A 20749-nucleotide genomic window follows, 5' to 3' on the forward strand; every position below is an offset into this window, starting at 1 on the left:
GCTTAAAGTGCATTAAACGTTGAGGGGATGGTATTCTGATCCTAGGTTGACAGAAAATTCTTTCACACCGTGCTCCTCTTGCTCTGTCCTGAGTGCAGCCCCCAAACCCTCACTTGATTCCTTCAAGCAGCAGTTCAGAGCAGTCTGAGCTCCTGCTTTCCTGGATGTGTGATCTTGGGTATGGCACACAAGGCATGGTCATAAACCATGCCACAGTGAGCAAGAAAACATCAGAGATTGGTTATGCGCTAATTAGAGTTTAAAAAGGGTGATGTGGTAGACTATGACAGGATGGCTACTTCAGATCGTGGTCCTGGCCGTGGACATGGCTTCTGAGGAAGTAACAGGAAATGGATACCTGAAAGAAAGAAAGAATAAGCCTCGAGTGGAAGCCTGGAGACAGGAAGCCGGGTAAGGGAGAGGAGTAGAGAGAGAATCCTGGGTACGGGAGGTAAGGGCAAAAGCAGAGCCGTATGAAATGAAGATTATGCACGTAGAGAATACAGCATAGTATCTGTGGGGGGAGGGGAGAGGGACAGAGGGGAAAAAAGAAGAGAAAGAGTGGGGAGGAGGGAGACAGGAATGAGAACCCTGAATCCTGTTAGACTGAGCTGTCTTGGGGAACTTACTTGTCCTCTTTATCTTACCTTGGACTGCATTTTTCTCTTCAGTGAAGGTTTACCTCAGTTGCAATTACTACTTGGCCCTGTTCCACTTATAATAAGTAGAGTCACTATTTATTAAGAGCCTAAGTGAGTCAGATTCATTACAGGTTTTATATAGGTTCTCTCATTAAATCTTACAACAACCTGAGACAGATTTATTCTTCTAGGCTTCTTTATGGATGAGAAAATCAAGGTTCAGAGAGGCCACGTAACTGGAGAAAGATGAAGCATCTAGTCAGTGGTAGAGCCAAATGTAAACCTAGGCTGGTCTGACTTCAAATCCATGTTCTTTTTTTTTTCTTTTAAATGTTTTTTATGATTTATTTCTAAGAAAGAGAGAGAGAGACAGCGTGAGCTGGGGAGGGTCAGAGAGAGAGGGAGTCACAGACTGAAACAGGCTCCAGGCTCTGAGCCGGCAGTCAGCACAGAGCCCGACGCGGGGCTCGAACCCACGAACCGTGAGATCATGACCTAAGCGAAAGTCGGACGCTCAACCGATTAAGCCACCCAGGCGCCCCTCAAATCCATGTTCTTAACTGCCACGCCACACTGCTCAATTAGACTTCTCTTTGGTAGCTTCCACATTTGTAAGAACTGTGCTTTCCACTCAGTTCCTCCTGCTCCTCATTACTAGACTATCTCTGTGACTGAACAGAGTCTGTGACTGAACAGTTTTGTCTACCAGCCAGATGTAGACAGGCTAATTTTTTCTTATAGACAGAATCTCTCTTGGTTATACATGGCGTCTCATCATGGCAAACAGGGAATGAACTCAGATGTTGTCTGGGTCGGCATGGAATCCAGATCCCGATGCTTTGTCTGTGACCTTGTGCAATTCATTTAGTGGCACTTCCATCTCTGTCGTCTGAAAAATGAATATCTTTTGTCTGGATAGTTGAGTGAGAATTAAAAGACATAATGTAGGGGCGCCTGGGTGGCTCAGTCGGTTGGGTGTCCGACTTCGGCTCAGGTCATGATCTCACGGTTCGTGGGTTCGAGCCCCACGTCAGGCTCTGTGCTGACAGCTAGCTTGGAGTCTGGAGCCTGCTTTGGATCTGTGTCTCCCTCTCTCTCTGACCCTCTGCTGCTCACGCTGTCTTNTGATTTTACAGACAGGAAGGCTGATTTGGGAATGTCTTACAGGGAGAAGAGATGTTTTACTTTTTCTATCCGATTTCCAGGACTCTAGCAGCCCATGATGCAAATTCACTCGAACTCCTGAAAGTATTCTGTTACATAACATCCTTAACAATATCCACTCATGCTGAAAGACAAAGACAGAGATAATCTGCCGCAGTTTCAGAGCTATAAATGGGGATAATGAAGCCTATATCCTAGGGTTGAGGGGTGGTATCAACTGTAATAAGATACGTGAAAGTGTTTTAACAGATACGAAATGCTTCAAAAATGCTCTTATTATTAAATATTTTCACAAAATGCAATAAGGTAGGTGAAAAAGAAGAATGATTAGGGGCGCCTGGGTGGCTCAGTTGGTTAAGTGTCCAACTCTTGATCTCAGCTCAGGTCGTGATCTCATGGTCCGGGGGTTCAAGTCCCCCATCAGGCTCTGCACTGATGGTGTGGGGCCTGTTTGGGATTCTCTCTCTCTCCCTCTCTCTGCCCCTCCCATACTCATGCTCTCTTCCATCTCTCTCTCTCTCACAAAAGATTTTTATTACAATTTTGTAACATATAATTGGAATTAAGAGGACTCTGGAAAATTGCAGAAGTGACTGAAAATGAGCTATAAAAAGAAATAAACATAGGACACTTAAAAGCAGCAAGTGACTAAAAAATACTCTGTATTTATTGAAAACGCAAATGAAACAGAAGACTCTAGGGTATTTTTAAAGACAACTGAGAAAGATATAGACAACAAATCAGAAATAATGCTAAAAATTGAGTTCATTAAGAGTAGGTTAGACTTAACCTAAAAGACTGACACCTGCTGGGTCAGAGGGTGTTAGGCATGGTAAGGTAAACAGCTGCTTTCACAGGGTGTGCGTGGGGAGTCCCTGTTGACCAGAAATATTGTCACCCTTCTCTGCCAGATGTTACAGTGTCTGAAGTCATATGAAAAGACTGAGTCTTTGGGCTATGGTTAATTATTGCTATAAGAGTTGACCTATGTAAACTGATTTCAGGTATAGATTATTTCTTAAGATCACATTGACATTGAAAGCAGAAAGAATGAGTTCAACGAAGGAAAGGGAAACTCACATTCTTGTATTTTTCCAAAAAGATTCTTGGCAAGTCACATATTCTGTACTATTACTCATTAAGTACTGCAAATTGTACAGGGAGCTTACCCTGATTTTGCAAAACTTACCATGTCTCTTAAGTTCCAAGAGCAATACAAAATATAAATTTATAAAGTCTTTATTCAAACAGACTTTCCCTTTTTCATACATTATTTACAAGAAAAATTTCTCAAACCTCTGAAACAACAGAGGATGTTAACAAAGAACAGCAGCATTTTAAATATATTTCCTGAAATAAAAAACTAATGCTCCTAAGAAAAGGTATAGGATACCTAATTACCTAGTGTTTAGTAAAATGTTCTTCATATAAATGGGTTTTAATCTTTCCACAGAGACACCAAATCTGTTACTAATCAAGAGAGTCAATCAAATAAACCAGCCCTACGTCACCTGTTCCATGAGAAACCATCCTGTGACACAGCATTTCTCTTCATATACAATAGCAGCCTCTGCTGGAGAAAGAAAAGGATGCTTCTGCTACAGCGTTTTAGCTCAAACCTATTTTGAACTAGAAGAACTGATTCCTTTCATTTCTGCCTGTATAAACAAACTAAATTATAAGAGTTTTCAAGGCCTCAAAGACATGCGGGCCTTATCAAGTATATCCTTTCTGATTTTTGGATAAGTTGGATGTCCTTCAAGAACCTACAAAGACAAAAAACAAAAAAGCACAAGAGCTTGTGATTAATTACTGAGAACTAGAGCTATGAAACTTATTGGAAATATGCATTACGGTTGAGATTTCTTTGTATTTAATGTTACTAATACAACAACACTTCTTAAAGGTGACATTTGAAATGTGACATAACTCCTAGTAGTAGTAATTAGAAGACAACAATAGAATACATGTGAGAAATACAACAAATATAATTACTTTAATAGATCAGTTGTAAAAAAACAAGTATATATCAATGATTTTAAATATTTAGAAAATTTAGCTATTCGGGGCGCCTGGGTGGGCTTAGTTGGTTAAGCATCTGACTCTTGATTTTGACTCAGGTCATGATCTCATGGTTCCCAAGATTAAGCTTCGCATCTCTCTCAGTGCAGGGCCTGATTAGGATTCTCCCTATTCTCTCTCTCTCCCCTGGGTCAAGCACATGCTCTCTCTCGAAATGAATAAATAAAAACTTAGAAAATTTTAGCTATTCATATGATATTAATAAACCCTTACAAAGTTATTTTTGACCAGTAGCACATATCAGATATACTTGGAGTGATTTTGAAACATACAAATTTCCAGGCTACTAAGTCTCGTAGTGGGGAGATACTCATTTTTTAAAAAAGAATTCCACAAATGATTCTAATGCATAACCTTACATCAATGTACAACCTTAACCTTAATGTGAAACACTGCCTTACAGAGATGCTCAGTAATCAATAGCAATCACTGAAGCCAAGTATTTACTATAATGATGCTGATACAGCTATCTGGGATAGGAGACAGTACATAATTCTTTTCGAAGAAGCTGCTTTTCTTGGAGCTCCTAACAATGTTTAATATTATGCCTTATCTGGAACAATGGGGGCAGTGCCTTCTATATCAATGGGACTATGTAAATATAAAGAAACTGCAAATTCTAAACCTGCAACTTAAATATTTGTCACTTTAGTAAGGGATCATTTAGTTAGGGGTCGATTACAGAAATGTAATTGAATGACTTCTAAATAACAGAAATACCTTTTATCTCTAATTTATATATCTGAATTCTCTACTAACCAGATTTAGACATATTCACAAGAACTTCTATTCAGAACAATGGATTGAAGAATCAATAGTTTTAATTCACATGCTTCGCCTCTAGCCTCTGTCTTTAATGTGATACAAAAATTTTATTTGAGCCTCAATTAAAAACATGCTTAAGAATTCAAGTAAATTTTATTATTTTCTAAACTTTGAAAAGTGAGTATCTTTCCCAGATGTATTGATGAGCCATTTAATCCAAATACAACATTGTCCACCTCTACCATTGCAGTAAGATGTATTCACGTACATCTTTAGATTAACTAAAAATAGGATATTGTGTATCTGAAAAATTTTAACAAATCTAAATTGAAGTGTTACCTGGTGACATACGTCAATTGAATCCACATATCTTTTTGCTTTTAAGTAATTGAATGCCAGTTTGTATCCTGTTAAGACAAAAAAAAAAAAAAAAGATGTAGCACTATTTTTAGAGCACACTGCTAGCATTACCTTTTCTACCCCCTCTGTGTGCTTACTCACTGAGAAGTCTTAACGAAGGCTGGTGACTATACTGTAAAGAGAGAAGGGATGGGAAAATGGAACGTGGAGCAATTTGAAGGGAGAATAGGTAGCGAAGAAAATGGAGTTAGAAAAAGGACTGCAGTGAATATCCTGTTGGGTTAGAAGACTTCCATCCTACAGAAGTGGCTTTTGTAACTTACTTAAAAAATCCCATTTATTTCAGATTATAGTAATAACTCATCACAAGGCAGTAAATGGTAACACAGTTATTCATTTATACCGTACAGGCTTCTATAGTACTTAACATGTCAGGCAAACTGATTCCTGCAGTCAAGAGGTGTACATTCTATTAGGACAGAAAGTACGTTCTGTAAGTAATTGTATAAGTATGTTTCCAATTTCCAAAGTGAGATAAGTGCTATGAAAGAAAGGTACAAGCCAAGAGAGCTATTATAAGCAACCTGGTTGGGGAGGGGTGGGTATCAGGCAATGCCTGGAATCGGAAGGGGGGACGGGCCGAGGGAATGGGAAGCAAGATGGCGGAGGGAGCTGACCAGGCAGAAGCAGTTGTGGGACCCACAGGACACAAATGGGCTTGGGGATATGACAGGGCAGAGCAGTTGGGGGGGGCGGGGGCAGAAGAGTGCAGAGCAGTCGCCAGATATTCCACATCAATGATTGGTAACAATTATCACAGTTATTGAAACCAAAATCTCATGTTTCAAATATTGACAATTTAAAGTTTTAAGACATTCTTAAATGATTGTTGCTTTTCTGTAAGAATGCTGTAAGAGTCAGCAAACAGAAGATATGAAAGTAACAATGGCAGTATACTCATAAATAAGACATGATAATATATACTGTGATGTTAAATAATATGTATTTAATATATTCAACATTTCACTTTACCTCTTATAAAAATAAATCATGGAAATCTGAATGCTGCTCTTGGGGTCTAATAAAAGTAACATTTTTTAAAATTTCAAACAAATCTTTGTAAAGAATTACTGGCTAATGTAATAAGGTAGTAAAAAATAAAAAACAGGACTTATCTAAAATTCATAGTGTTTGATATAAACACACATAAGCACACATGCCTATCAAACTATCAAAAATTAAACCAGTAAGTTTTGGAGGGTTAAACTTAATATCGTTACAAAGGAATTATAAAATTGGCTCATAAACAATGTTGGTGACATTCAAAAAGGAAAACAATTTAAGATGTCACACCATGTCAAACATACTTTACATGAAAACTAGAGCCAAAAAACATGGGCTTTAGTTTGGGGTCTGGCTTTCTGACTGGCTTTGAGATCTCAGCAAGTCAGGTTAGCTAACAATTTCAAGTTTTCTCATCAGAATCCCTCTCTCTCTTAGTGTACCTTTCTTTTTTTTTCTTTTATAGTTTATTTATTTTTGAGACAGAGAGAGACAGAGCACAAGCAGGGGAGGGGCAGAGAGAGAAGGAGACACAGAATCTGAAACAGGCTCCAGGCCCTGAGCTGTCAGCACAGAACTTGATGTGGGGTATGAACCCATGAACCGTGAGATCATGACCTGAGCCTAAGTCAGATGTTTAACTGACTGAGTCATCCAGGTACCCCCAGTATACTTTTAAGATCAAAGGAAATACTTGCCCTGAAATGCTTTTAAAAATTTTAGAGCACCATACAAATATGACTAACACTAAATTAGAAGAACCAAGTTTTAATGTTGGAAAAAACTTGATAGATCATCTTGTTCAAAAAATTTTAGAGGAAATAAAGGGCCAGAAATGTCAAAGGATATGTGCACTGTGGCTGCATTATACCTGTCAAGCTTACAAAAATTCAACTCTGTGTAATGAGGGGGGAAAAGGTGGCATAGGAGGGGAGAGGGGAGAGGGATGAACGTGAACAGTGTACACAGTCTAGTGAGTGTCAGGTAACCAGAGAATGGATATAAAGGGGGAAACATAAGTGTGTTTTCTTTTTGGATCTCAGTTCCCGGTACCTTTCATAGTGACAGCACTCAAGCCTCAACCCTTTGGAAAGAACATGACCATAATTTTAAGGATTTCCTGACACCTGAAAAAGCGAAAGGCAATTGGAGGTATTGGATACAATGACAATCTCAAGGCAGAAACTAAAGAATGAACTGAGAGCCTCAGAGAAAACTTACTAATGAGAAGTTGGGGAAATTGATAAAATCATCTATAAAATACACAGATGACACAATCAAAGAACGAATGAGTTGGAATCTCTGTATGTGCTGAACTCTTCCAAGGAACAGAATGTTTAAATAACTTCTAAATGTATTCCTTCTGTGGACTAAAGTATATTTAAAGAATTTTTGTTTTACAAGCTGACTTTATTCTGTAGGATACATGATACTTGAGAAGGAAAAATACCATCAACAAATGGTATGGTATTAGGTCCTGTGCCCTATACCAGTCTAGTAAAATAAGAGACCCCAGAAAAATACAAGGTGGGGAAAGTCCTGAACTGACAGCAGTTAATGTAAAGATGATTGCAAATTAAATCAGAGTCTGTACCACGACACAGCTGCTCAAAAGACGGATGCCACCTTAAGGTTAAGTTAATAACTACTAAAATGCCTAATAAAAAAATAGGTTGATTATACATATAATTAGATCTTAAATTATACTTAAGAAACTTGCTCATTTCTGGTACAACACTTCAGGAGGGACATGGACAAACAAAAGAGCCTTTTCCAAACTTATTTGGCTATGAAACCTAATCTCCTTATACTCAATTCTTTCTTTTTTCTTTCTTTCTTCTTTTTTTTTTAAGAAGTAACTATTAACATTTCACCAACTATTCCAAAGGACAGATTGGGAAGCATTATTTTAGAGTTTCCAGGAGACAGTAACAAGAAGAGTAGAAGACTTGGAAGGAAGTCTCTGCAAGAATGAACAAGTAATTAGGGTGGTGTGAAGAGATGTCTTGGGGGGGGACAGGACAGAGGTAGAATCAGAATGCCCCCGCTGGTAAGGGGAAAAGATTCCGTGGGTTCCTCCAGAGAAGACACCTGGATAGTTTCAATGCAGCACATTTTGGCTCAGCAGAAAGAAAGGGAAGAGCACGGGTATGAACTCCCTCACATTGTAGGGGAGAGGCTAGTCACTAAGTACATTCCAGATTCCAGGTCTATCTGGTAGGGATATTGGAGACCACATTCCTTGAGTCTATCACTGGAACAAGTTGATGTTTCTAGATGCTCAGTAAAAAAAAAAATGTTCCATGGTCATATTATTGTGGAAAACACGTCTCCTCTGTTATATCCATCACAATACACATTAGTGTTTAAAGACATAAGAAGTTCTGCAGTAAAGAGGGGCACATGGGTGGCTCAGTTGGTTATGTATCTGACTCTTGAATTCAACTCAGGTCATGATCCTACGGTTGTGAGACTGAGCCACACACTGGGCTCCACACAGGGCATGGAGCCTGCTTAAGATTCCCTCTCTCTGCCTCTCCCACACTTCCCCCGCCACTGAAATTGATCCTGATTTAATGAAATGCTTTCCCAATTGATTTGACATTGGAACACTTTTTCTTACACTATTACAATTTTAGAAATAGCTGACGGTCAAGGGAGAGAAAGGGGCAGAGTTAGATTAGATGTAGGGGCGCCTGGGTGGCTCAGTCAGTTAAGCATCCAACTTCAACTCAGGTCATGATCTCATGGTTCATGGGTCTGAGCCTTGCGTCGGGTTCTGTGCTGACAGCTTAGAGCCTGGAGCCTGCTTCGGATTCTGTGTGTCCCTCTCTCTCTGCCCCTCCCCTGCTGGCCCTCTGTCTCTCTCTCTCTCTCTCGCTCTCTCTCAAAAATAAACATTAAAAAAAAAGATGTAACTGAGGACCAGTTTGAATCTCAGGAAATTATACTTTAAGCTAATAATCTATTATGAACATAAAATTTATTTTTCAGAAGGACTGATAAAGGAAGCTGGCTTTTTATTTAGGAAGTTGACTCTTAATGTATATTTTGTACTTTAATAATACTAAACACATTTAAATGAAGATTTACAAATAAAATCCAAGTTTCCAGGAACAGCCTAGCATCTAATTTATTAAACTCACCTATTGCTGGATTTGTCTGATTGCCATGTTTCCACGCCATCTCATAGTTTAAGGCAGCATCTGAATATGCTTGCTCTTTTTCCATAATGTATCCCATATATTCATAAGCTTTGCAGCAAGACTGAAGAAAAATGGAAGATGTATGAACAGATTAAACTTGATTTTATGGGGTGCTTATGACTGTAGAGGTCGATCATATTAACTCATTTAATTGGCACATAAAACACTTGTTTTTCAAACCTGGCTATGCAATCAAGTCATCTATGGGATTTAGTGGAAGATTCTCATCAAGCTCCACCTCTATCCCCCCCGTCAGGATTTTTATGTGAGAGGCAAGGGACTGTGTATTTTACACACACACACACATACACACACACATAGTTTTTATTACAAATGTTTCAAGTTAAAATTAATAGTGTAATGAACCCCATGAACCTCTATCTTCAACAATTAAAATCAGGATTAATACTGTTTTAACTTCTACCCCCTACACTTGTCCTTCTGTATTTTGAGATTAAAAATTCCTTAGATACTGTATCATCTTATTCATAAATATTTCAGTATGCTTCTTTAAATACAAGGACTTTCTTTAAACATAACCATAATTTTTCATACCTAAATGTAACATGTTATTCCTTGATATTACCAAATATCTAGTCATTATTCAAATTTCAAATAATCTCATTTTTAGTTAGGAGGATGATCCAAACAAGACCCACACATTTTAACGGGTGGAAATGTCTCAACTTTGTTTTGATCTAGAGGTTTCCTCTCCATCTCTCTCTGTGTCTCTTTTCTTGCAATTAAACGTAGCAGAAAAGAATTTTTATGCTAGAATTTCTCACAGTGCAAATTTAGTTGAATGTATCCTTGCGGTGTTTATGTAATACATTCCTATATCACCAATCTTCCATGGAAATTGTACTTAGATCTAGAGGTTTGAATTTGGTTTTGATCTTTGAGGAGGGAGGTAAAAGTACTTCAGAGGTCAGTGCTCTGCTGAGCCACACCAAAGCCTGAGGCAAAAGGAAAAATGCGCAACTCTATATACATGTTTTTGTGATTTAATTGATAATTTTTCCCCTGGATGTTAAATTTTTACAAATCAAACTGAAAAGTTGGGATATTAAAACTCACACTTAAAATTTACATATTTTCTTTATACCCAAATAATATTTATTATGATTTTATTGTCCTGACTTTAATGGAAGTAAATACATTAATAATATTTTCATTAAAATCATTACCCATTGAAAAATACATAGGGGCGCCTGGGGGTCGGTTAAGTATCTGACTCTTGATTTTGGCTCAGGTCATGATCTCATGGTTCATGAGTTCGAGCCCTGTGAGGGGCTCTGTGCTGACAGCATGAAGCCTGCTTGGTATTCTCTCTCTCCCTCTCTCTGCTGCTCCCTGGCTCCTGCTTCCTCTCTCAATACAAATAAGTAAACATTTTAAAAAAGAAAAATATATAAAAACATGGATATGAAGCATACATTTTCCCTTTTGTTTCAGGCTTCAATACCGCTCAGCACAGCACTATCAGATGCTATTTATTTAAATAGATTTATTTAAATTTTGACATCTTTGATTAAAAAAATACTGCATTAAATTATTAATTAAAAGTGTTTTTTCGAATGTTTATTTATTAGAGAGTGAGACAGAGAGCATAGTCGGGGAGAGGCAGAGACAAAGGGAGACAGAGAATCTGAAGCAGGCTCCAGGCTCTGTCAGCACAGAGCCCGACATGGGGCCTGAACTCACAACCTGTGAGATCAGAACCTGAGCCGAAGTTGGATGCTCAACCGATTGAGTCACCCGTGTGTCCCTGCATTAAATTATTATAGTAATCTTTTATTATAATTTATAATAATAGTCTTGATTATCTTGATTAAATGATAATTTATTTACAATGGACTGAATGATTCTATTCCCCCCAAATTCATACACTGAAATCCTAACCTCTAGTGTGATACTAGGAAATGGGATCTTTGAGAGGTAATTAGGTCATGAGGATGGAGCTCTCATCAGTGGGATTGCTGTCCTTATAAAAGAGACCCCAGCCAGTTCTCTTGCCCTTTCCTCCCACCATGTGAGGACACAACAAAAAGTCGGTGGTCTGCAACCCAGAAGAGTGCCCTCACCAGAACTCAACCATGCTGGCACCCTTACCCCAAATGCCCAGCCTCCAGAACTGTGACAAATCAACTTCTATTGTTTATATGCCACCCAGTCTATGGTATTTGTTATAGCAGCACCAGCTGCCTAAGGTGACCCTTGCAAATTTTGGACCCCAAGTGAGGGTTTCACTTGTCTCACCCCAGTTCAGCCCTGTCATAGATGGCGTGTTCTTCCCTCAGAAGGCACATAACATCAGAGTTTCTTTTTATGATGTTATAACTGTTCATCAATTTATCAGGGATGGAAAATCATGACAGTCTATTACTCTTTCTTCATTTATTATTGGAAAACATCTATTAATAAGAGATGTCTTTTATACTATATTGTTACCCAGTAGTGTAGTTCATACAGAAAAGGTAGGCTAAGTGCTAAATGACTTCCCTTTATCTCTCAGCTTCAGAAATAATAGTTCATCAGTATATGTCAATGGTGGCAAATTAGGTTTTTGTTTTTTTTTTTCTTTTTTGGATCTTTGTAAACCCATGGATTTAAATGTATTTGGTGTGTTTCAATCCACTGCAGTTACTATTCTTACTGATAATTAATATGTTCCAACTCTGGCTAGTGAAAGTGTCTTCAAGCTGGCTCCTGAGTCGTTGACATGACTCTAATCATCTTCAATTGCTTCCTTGCCATCTGGTATGACAAGATGGTCTAGTGTCATCCTGTACATTTCTGTCCCAGATCTGGATGATCTCCATTTTTTAATTATACAATTCAAGGTTTCTAAGCTCTAGTTCCTGAATCTCATGCTTCCAATATTGACATGCCTAAATCAGCCAAACTGGCGCCTCTAAAGTAGCCAGTGTGTTCAACCATGCAATATATTGCGGCCACTGCTCTGGTAATGTGAAATTCTATCTGCACTGAAACCTTTATTTCCATGTAATCTTGCTTAATCCTAGACTAGGAGTGTAAGGGTCAGACATTTGGCAGTTTACATTTTTCTTTTTAATTGAAGTATATTTGACACACAACATTACATTAGTTTTAGGTGTACAACATAGTGGTTTACCAAGTCTGTACCTCATTCCATGCTCACCACAAGCGTAGCTACCATCTGTCATCATACAACGCTATTACAATACCACTGAGTATATTCCCTATGCTGTACCTCTTTTCTTTCTTTCTTTTTTTTTAAATGTTTATTTATTTATTTTGAGGGGAGGGGTAGAGAGAGAGTGAAAGAGAGAGAATCCCAAGCAGGCACTGCCCTATCAGCGTAGGGCCCAACTCAGGGCTCAAACTCACGAACTGTGAGATCATGACCTGAGCCAAAATCAAGAGTTGGACACTTAACCCACCAAGCCACCCAGGCTCCCCCTCCCACGCCCCCCAAGCTGTACCTCTCATCCCCATGACTTATTCATTCCATAACTGGAAGTCTGTATCTCCCACTCCTCTTAACCCACTGTGCCCATACCCCTACTCCCCACCCCTCTGGCAACTATTAGTTTGTTCTTTGAAGCTGAGTCTGTCCCTGCCCCTGCTTTTTGTTTGTTTAGATTCCACATATAAGTGAAATCATATGGTATTTATCTTTTCTCTTTCTGACTTATTTCACTTAGCATAATACCCTCTAGGTCTATCCATACTGTACAAATGGCAAGGACTCATTCTTTTTATATGGTTGACTAATATTCCACTGAATATATGTGCCACATCAGCTTTATCCATTGATTTATCAATGTACACTTGGGTTGCTTCTTATCTCAGCTATTGTAAATGATGCTGCTTTTTAAACATGGGAGTGTATGTATCTTTTTGGATTAGTATTTTCATTTTCTTTGGGTATATACCCAGCAGTATATCAGATCATATAGTCTTTTAATTTTGGGAGGAACATCCATAATGTTTTCCATAGTGACTGTACAAATTTACATTCCTACTAATAGTGCCCAAGAGTTTCCTTTTCTCTACATGCTTGCCAACATTTGCTATTTTTTGTCTTTTTGACTCTAGTCATTGTGACAGGTGTGAAGTAATATTTCCCTGTGGCTTTGATTTGCATTTCCCTGATGGTTAGTGATATTGAGCATCTTTTCATATCTATTGGCCGTTTGTATATCTTCTTTAGAAAAATGTCTATTCAGGTCCTCTGCCCATTTTTAAATTGGATTACTTGTTTTTGTTATTTTGGTTTTTGATTTTTTTGGGGGGGGTGTTGAGTTGTACAAGTTCTCTATATGCTTTGGATTTTTTTCTCTTTTTTCCAAAAATTTTTAATATTTATTTTTGAGAGAGAGACAGAGACACAGTGCTAGTGGGGGAGGGGCAGAGAGAAAGAGAGACAGAATCCAAAGCAGGCTCCAAGCTCTGAGATGTCAGCACAGAGCCCAATACAGGGCTCCAACCCACGAACTGTGAGGTCATGACCTGAACTGAAGTCAGAGGCTTAACCTGACTGAGCCACCCAGGTGGCCCTATATACTTTGGATATTAACCTCTTATCACATATCATTGCAAATATCTTCTCACTTCTGTGTTTTTGTTTTGTTGATGGTTTCTTTCTCTGTGTATAAGCTTTTTATTTTGGTGTAGTTCCAATAGTTTGTGTTTTATTTCCCTTGCCTGAGGGGTCTGGAGGTTTAGATTTTTCAAAACCTATTAATTAGCATTATCTGTTTTTCAAGGCCAATTTAACTTCAAATTAGATGTACAGACTATAAATTGATAAATGGCTTGATATTTTGGGTTTTTAAAGTTCCTTAAGAAAGTAACTTAATAGCATTAAATGATCCATTTTATAACTTAATTTGTTCAAAGAGAATAAGACAGATTTACTATGATTAAGATTTTGAGGTAATTGACATGAATCTCTAAAGATAAATATCCTTAAATTACTGGGGTTGTGAGAGGGGGGATGGGCTAAATGGGTAAGGGACATTAAGGAATCTACTCTTGAAATCATTGTTGCACTATATGCTAACTTGAATGTAAATTAAAAAATTAATAAAGATTAAAAAATCCTTAAGTTTCTGAGTACAGTTATTTCTCAACAAATACTAACAAATTATTAACTTAAAAAAATGTCATAAGAAGATTCTTTTTTTGTGCCTAAAAACCAAAATGCACCGTTACTAAAACATTGTGGAATTGTATGGACTTGAAGATTTTCAATTTTATACCTAAAGGTAAGGACTTTTTAATAAGCAAATTTAATGCTGGAAAGACTTTTCCCCACAAAATATATTATGCATAGTGGATTCTAATAATGTGAAAACAACATGCAGCTGCAGTAAATTTATCTAGAGTATTTCTTAATAGGAGGGACAGACGTCCGCAATTAACGTTCTTCTGCAATTTTCATTAGTTCTGGGATGAGCTGGATAATCATAGACAAATGCTTGACATTCTACAAACACTTTCTGTAAGTGGGGCATACACCACCGCAGAACCCTGAAACTGCATAAATCTCTGTTTTTCTTTATTTTCAAGAGCAAATGGCTTCTTTCATACGGTTTATTTCCTGATTTTGTTAAGACTAAACATTTAATTTTCAAAAAACACACAGGAATCCTTAGAAATGGACCAACATGCTATATAATGGCCTGTTACAGGAAGCTTGTAAGTGAAAGGTTAACAATGATTTTTTACTCTTCAATCAATCACCTACCCTATTATGACGCAGGCAACGTTTTAATAGTTCTTCCGCCATGTCGTATTTTGCTGATTGAATATAAATATCAGCAAGCAGCAGCCAACTCTTCTCAAAGTCCTCAGCATCAATAGGATTCCAGTTCATTTTTGCAATCCGCTTCAGCTGGTTTCTGGCTCTTGGAGTTTGTTTCAAGATCATATAAGCTGTCGCCATTCCCAAAAGTGCTGGAATATGATCCCTCTGTAAGAAAGCAAAACTTCAAATGCCCATAAACTCAAATATAAATGTTGTATGTTTAACAGGACAGTAGCAAGCGCTCCCCAATATGAGAACTGGCCTGTGAATTCTGTACCTGGCTTCGCAGATGTAAGTGTGACATAGTCATTATTTAATACACCAAGTAATCTCAAGCTACCATGAAGAAGCCTGGTCAGGTACCATGTGATCAAAATAATTCCAGAAATACACAGATGCCACAACCACACCACTCAGACCGTTAGGGTGACTTGATCTTTATGGGACTAGCTAGTTTTACGGTTTTATACAGAAACAGAAAAAAACAAAATTCTATTTCAGTATGATACTAATTGAACATTTGTGTTTCATATTCTGCATTCAGATTGCTTAGTTTTTTTCCCTTGTAAAACAAGAATGAGAATGATTTACTGAAAAGATTCCTTCTCTAAGTGAACTTCAGTTGACTTAAGTATATTGACTTTTTATCAAAATGGACTTCTATTGCTTGTTTTCCCTTCCTTCTTGTTTTGTTTGAAAGCCTCTTCACCCAATAAAGTTTGACCGATGAAATGTTATAATCAAAGCATGCAATTAATCACTTAGAAATGATATGAAATAAATCCATGCCTTAAAATACTCTTTTAGGGGGCGCCCAGGTGGCTCAGTCAGTTAAGCGTCCAACTTTGGCTCAGGTCATGATCTCACAGTTTGTGAGTTCAAGCCCCGTACTGGGCTCTGTGCTGACAGCTCAGAGCCTGGAGCCTGCTTTGAACTGTGTGTCCATCTCTCTCTCTCTCTGTCCCTCCCCAGCTCACAGTCTATCCCTCTCTCTCAAAAATAAACATTAAAAAAATTGTCCAGATCTAGTCACATGCTAAAAATATTCCACACTATACATTTAAAAATAAGCTCTCTGAATCACACACCTTGAGTTTGATTAGAATTAATCAATTCCTCACAGCTTTATCACTCCTGAATGAACTCAAGAATGGTTTCTAAAAGTGCAAACCTGAGTTCCAACCCTTGCATTAGACCCATATGTCTTTTCTGGTACAGACATCCTAAGGTGTTCAGCTGGCTTGTCAATGTCTCTCCCGGTCACTAAAGAGCTGCAGCAACTTTAGATCACAGAGGACAATAGAGCCATGTTGTAACCAATGCACCCATATGCTTCAAGACGACAGGATGAAAGCAAGTGGAAACACTTTGCTTGGGTTTAATGTGTCTTCCACCCTTTCCTCAGGTGACTTCCTCTTACCTACTCTTTATCGATCAATCTGAATGCTACATAGTGTCATGAATATACCGAATGTGTCTCTGCCTCCTTGCCTTTGTTCATATTTTCCCCTTCCCCTAGAATGTATCACCTCTGTCTCTGCCTGGAAAATGCAATTCATCGTGGGTCTTCTTCAATCATACTTCTCCACAAAAGGGCCTCCCCACTTTCCTTATACTGTTTCCTACACCACTTTTACCTGTAACTCTAGGACAGAATGTAATAGATTTTGGTTTGTACACAGTCAGTATGCTTTGCCTCATCTTCTCTAGATTATGATATACTTGATAAAAGAGACTATACATGATTTTTTTTTTTTTTGTGATTCCTATTGTGCCTAGCAGCCACTAGCTGCTTAATGAATATTCATTTTATTTAATACATGCAGCTTATGAGTTAAAAGAAAAAAATGCCAGATGAAACTCAGTGCCTCTGAAGCTTCAGTTCATGCATCAGTCTTTGGCTGGTATGGTCAGTAGACAGATCTGAGGGTCGTATATTACCAATCACGTACATATGAATGGTAAAACATAATGCAGTCTCACCAACACAGAACACGGGCGTACTACTGCCAGGAAACAGCCGCGACGTCGCTCACTGACTTTGGTGCTCTCTCAAACCTCACAGTTTAAACTCTCTGGCCTACTTCTGCTCTCCGTTCCTCAGCTGCTGTCATCCATCTGCTGCCACATGGCCCACCCCCGAGGACGTCACTTCGTGGCCAGCAGAAGGGTGCTGCTCTAGACTGTCACTGCTGCTGACGCTACCTTGCTGTTTGGTTCCAAGGGTGGCTTACGGTGGGAAGAAAGGGCCGTCGAGGATGCGTGCACACCAACGGCAACAGGAGCTGCAGGCTCCCAAAAGCTCCCTCGGGTCATGGGAAGAAAGAGGAAGGGGCCATTGAGGGGGTGGGGGTTGGTGGCTTTACTGCTACCACTGTGACCTCTGAACCATAAGAAAACCCAGCAAAGTTCTGTATACACAAATTATGAATTTCTGGTGGCCTACAACACTGCTGGCTGGAAGAACACGAAATGCAGTGAGTATGCGTAGAACTAGCTCTCACCCACTGCTGGGGAGTGGGGTCTCTAGAATTCCTTCCTTAGTGTCAAGCAAGTGAAGAAATACAGCACTGTGGGAGAGAAGGCAAAGCCGAGGACCCAGAGAGTTAGGAGGTGGATCTGAGTGAGGTGAAAAGAGAAGAAAGCCTTCGATCTAATTATTATTTGCTCTAATTATTATTGTTGTTGTTACCATTATTATTATTGCAGGGGGAAAACAACACCATTGTTTGCATGACTGAATTATAAGCTGTCAGTACTGATCCCACTTAGCCTTTGATTTCGAAATATTTCAAGTTCACATAAGTGAAAAGGTGAGTTATTAAGTCAGACAGTTGTTTATTTTTACTTAGCAAGTTAAGTGAAACAGCACTGAAATTCTCTAGAAGATAAAGCCAATCCTTTGAGCATTAATTTATGCCCTTTTGAAGAATTTCCTTTTCTTAGAATTTACCATTTTAATAGAAATAAACATAAATATATACATAAATACAAATAAATGAAAATAAACAACTATAAACAACATATCAAAATAGTAACAAATGAGTTTCTTCTGGAAACAGAAGTATATATATTATGTAGAATTATGCAGAACTACAGAGGCAACTTGTACTTATAATTAAGTCAATCTTCAGAAAATAAGCATTTCTATACCACCAAGGAAAGATAATATAAAGCTGAAAAAGAAAATCTACTAACCTCAGATGTTGCTATTTCGGTGAACGTATTCAATGCTTGTTCAACATTAGACTTCTGTTTGGTAGCGACTAAGCAATAGTTTTCCATTATGCGAAGCTGTACGTGACCCTGAATGGTCTGAGGTTTTAGTTCCTTAAGGAGTTTTTCTGCTGTTCTCACTGCTAATTGCACAGACTCTTGCTTCTCAGTTGAATTCCTGAGATTAAAAATAAATATATACTACTCACAAAGTAACATTTATTGAGATTAGAATGAGCCCTAGGGTACACTGGTTTCTTTGCTGTCACTAATTTAAAGTAATCCTTTTGTGGAATGTCACTCGTTTTCTTCTAATATAAAGTGAACCAGTTACGGTACATTATATTTAAACAAAATTAACATAGCTTTAATAAAAACACCATTAAACATTTCTCCAGTTTAGACTGAAGACAAAAATTGAACAATATCTACATGCGGTGTGTTCATTTCCACTAATATACTAGAATTTAGGATAAGTAGAATCATACAATTATCAAGTGGTACATAAACTCAGAAAATGAAAGGAAGGGAGGGGGTAAAAAGTAACTAACTTTACGGAAGCACCTACTGTGTGCCAAGTACAGCAATATTTTTACCTATCAGGCTCTCAGCAAAGAAACTATGTATCTGTCAAAGGCTGTATGTACATTTCAAGTGCAATAACAATTTGGGTATGTAACATCAATTTTCTTATTTTTTAAAAAAATATAAATCAATTAATAAAAGGAAATTAAATTCTCAAAGCCCAATCACTAAAGCCATTGGTTTTTTTCTCAGGCTTTAGGCTTTACCATCTTTAAAACATGTCACATTGTTGACTACCTTCTTCAAAGTTTCCCTCCTTCCCCTTCCTTAATATTATGGTTTTTGGGTCTCTTGCTACCATGCTGACTGCCCTTTTCTGACTTCCCTTCCTCCTCTAATCCCCTTAAATGTTAGCCTGAAGTTTAGTTTTCAAACTTATGTTACTGCATTCTATTTGCAAAGAGGCCATTCATTGGGTTCCAACTGTCTACTCTGACCACACGTTCCCCAAACCTGTATCTCCAGCTGTGACCTCCCTTTTGAGTTCTAGTTTTGTATTTTCAACTATTTGCTAAATATTTCCATGAGGACAGCCTATAGTTGCATAGCAGTGTGTTACATTAACCTTTCTAAACAAACATAAACTCACCTCTCCTTCACTCTAAAACTTTTAATGGTCTCTATAACTCAAGCCTTCAATTGTGTCATTAAAACCTCTCAGCAGTCTGTTCTAATTTTCTCTCACTCCCCTGTGCATCTTCCCCTGACTGCTTTGCACTGCTAAGATTTCTCTGAATTCTTGTAACACTTACTATCCATTTCATTTCCATTTTGTCAAAGATTGAATGGTTTCAGATATTGTCCTGATTACTTGCTCCTTAAGGCAGGAACTACCTCATGTACCTTATATATTTATTCCCTTATATATCCCCTACAGTGCCTTGCCCATTTCTGAGGACAAGCAACTAAGAGGTTGACAGCAATGACACTATTTAGCAGCAGTGCACCACAGTAGCTACCAGCAGGAACTTTGAGGTCACACAGAACTGAGTCCACGTCTTGCCCCCACCACTTACTATCACATTAGATAGGTTACCTCTGAGCTTAGTTCACAACACTGTTGCAGGGAGTAAATAAGACACTGCATATAAAGTATATAGTACAGCACAGGGTATGGCAGAGAACTACCATTTGCTAAGGAGTTACTACTATCGTGGGGCCAGCTTTTGCTAAAGTAATCAAATTCTATGATTTATCCTGTTTCAGCAAGTAATTAGGGGAGTGTCTTCGTAGCATGCTTATTCTGATTTAGGAAACCTCCTAAAAGCATTTCATGCTTGTTTCAGAGCACAGCTATTCTAGCTATGATGTTTTTCATCTGCCCTTTCATTAGTGCTATCTTTTAAGGATATCTTATTATCCCTACGTAAGTGTTGAGATCCCAGAAAAGGGATCATTTGTCAAATGATAACTCACCCTAGGTCTCCATCCAGATTTTCAAATACTTCACCTCCAACAGTTTCATTATCTGGATTCAGACAGATTTCTATCATATTATAAAGGGCATTTTGGCCCCAGTCACTGTCTTTCCGAGCTTTATTAAAATGTCGAAGGGCATCATTTGGTTCTCCAGTATACCTTGTTAGATATTTAAAAAAAAAATCACTTATTTCAATTGTTGACTGCAAACGTTAAGTCATTTATAATATATCTGGTAAAGATTTGGTTAAAATTATTAACATATATTTAAAAAAATTTTAATTTTAGAGAGAGAGAATGCAAATGGGGGAGAGGGGTAGAAGCAGAGGAGGGGAACGGGGAGGGAGGGAGAGGGAGAGAGAGAGAGAGAGAGAGAGAGAGAGAGAGAGAGAGAGAGAGAGAATCCCAAGCAGACTCCACGCTGAGTCTAGGATCATGACCTGAGTCGAAAT

The 20749-nt window shown here is 38.2% G+C and overlaps 1 protein-coding gene across 1 annotated transcript in view; it reads right to left on the minus strand.

Moving 5' to 3' along the window:
* Positions 1-2450: 2450 nt before the first annotated feature.
* TTC21B (tetratricopeptide repeat domain 21B) overlaps positions 2451-20749 on the minus strand; it is a 79347-nt gene continuing 61048 nt past the window's right edge. The window contains exons 24-29 of the mRNA XM_077751170.1: positions 20295-20456; positions 18276-18471; positions 15018-15242; positions 9221-9341; positions 4992-5059; positions 2451-3571 (exon numbers count right to left, since the gene is read on the minus strand). Of these exons, the coding sequence (XP_077607296.1) occupies positions 3494-3571; positions 4992-5059; positions 9221-9341; positions 15018-15242; positions 18276-18471; positions 20295-20456 (850 nt within the window). The 3' untranslated portion in view covers positions 2451-3493. The remainder of the gene's footprint in view (positions 3572-4991; positions 5060-9220; positions 9342-15017; positions 15243-18275; positions 18472-20294; positions 20457-20749) is intronic.

This window comes from Crocuta crocuta, unplaced genomic scaffold, assembly GCF_008692635.1.
Source record: "Crocuta crocuta isolate KB4526 unplaced genomic scaffold, BGI_CrCroc_1.0 scaffold219, whole genome shotgun sequence".
NCBI lineage: Eukaryota > Metazoa > Chordata > Mammalia > Carnivora > Hyaenidae > Crocuta > Crocuta crocuta.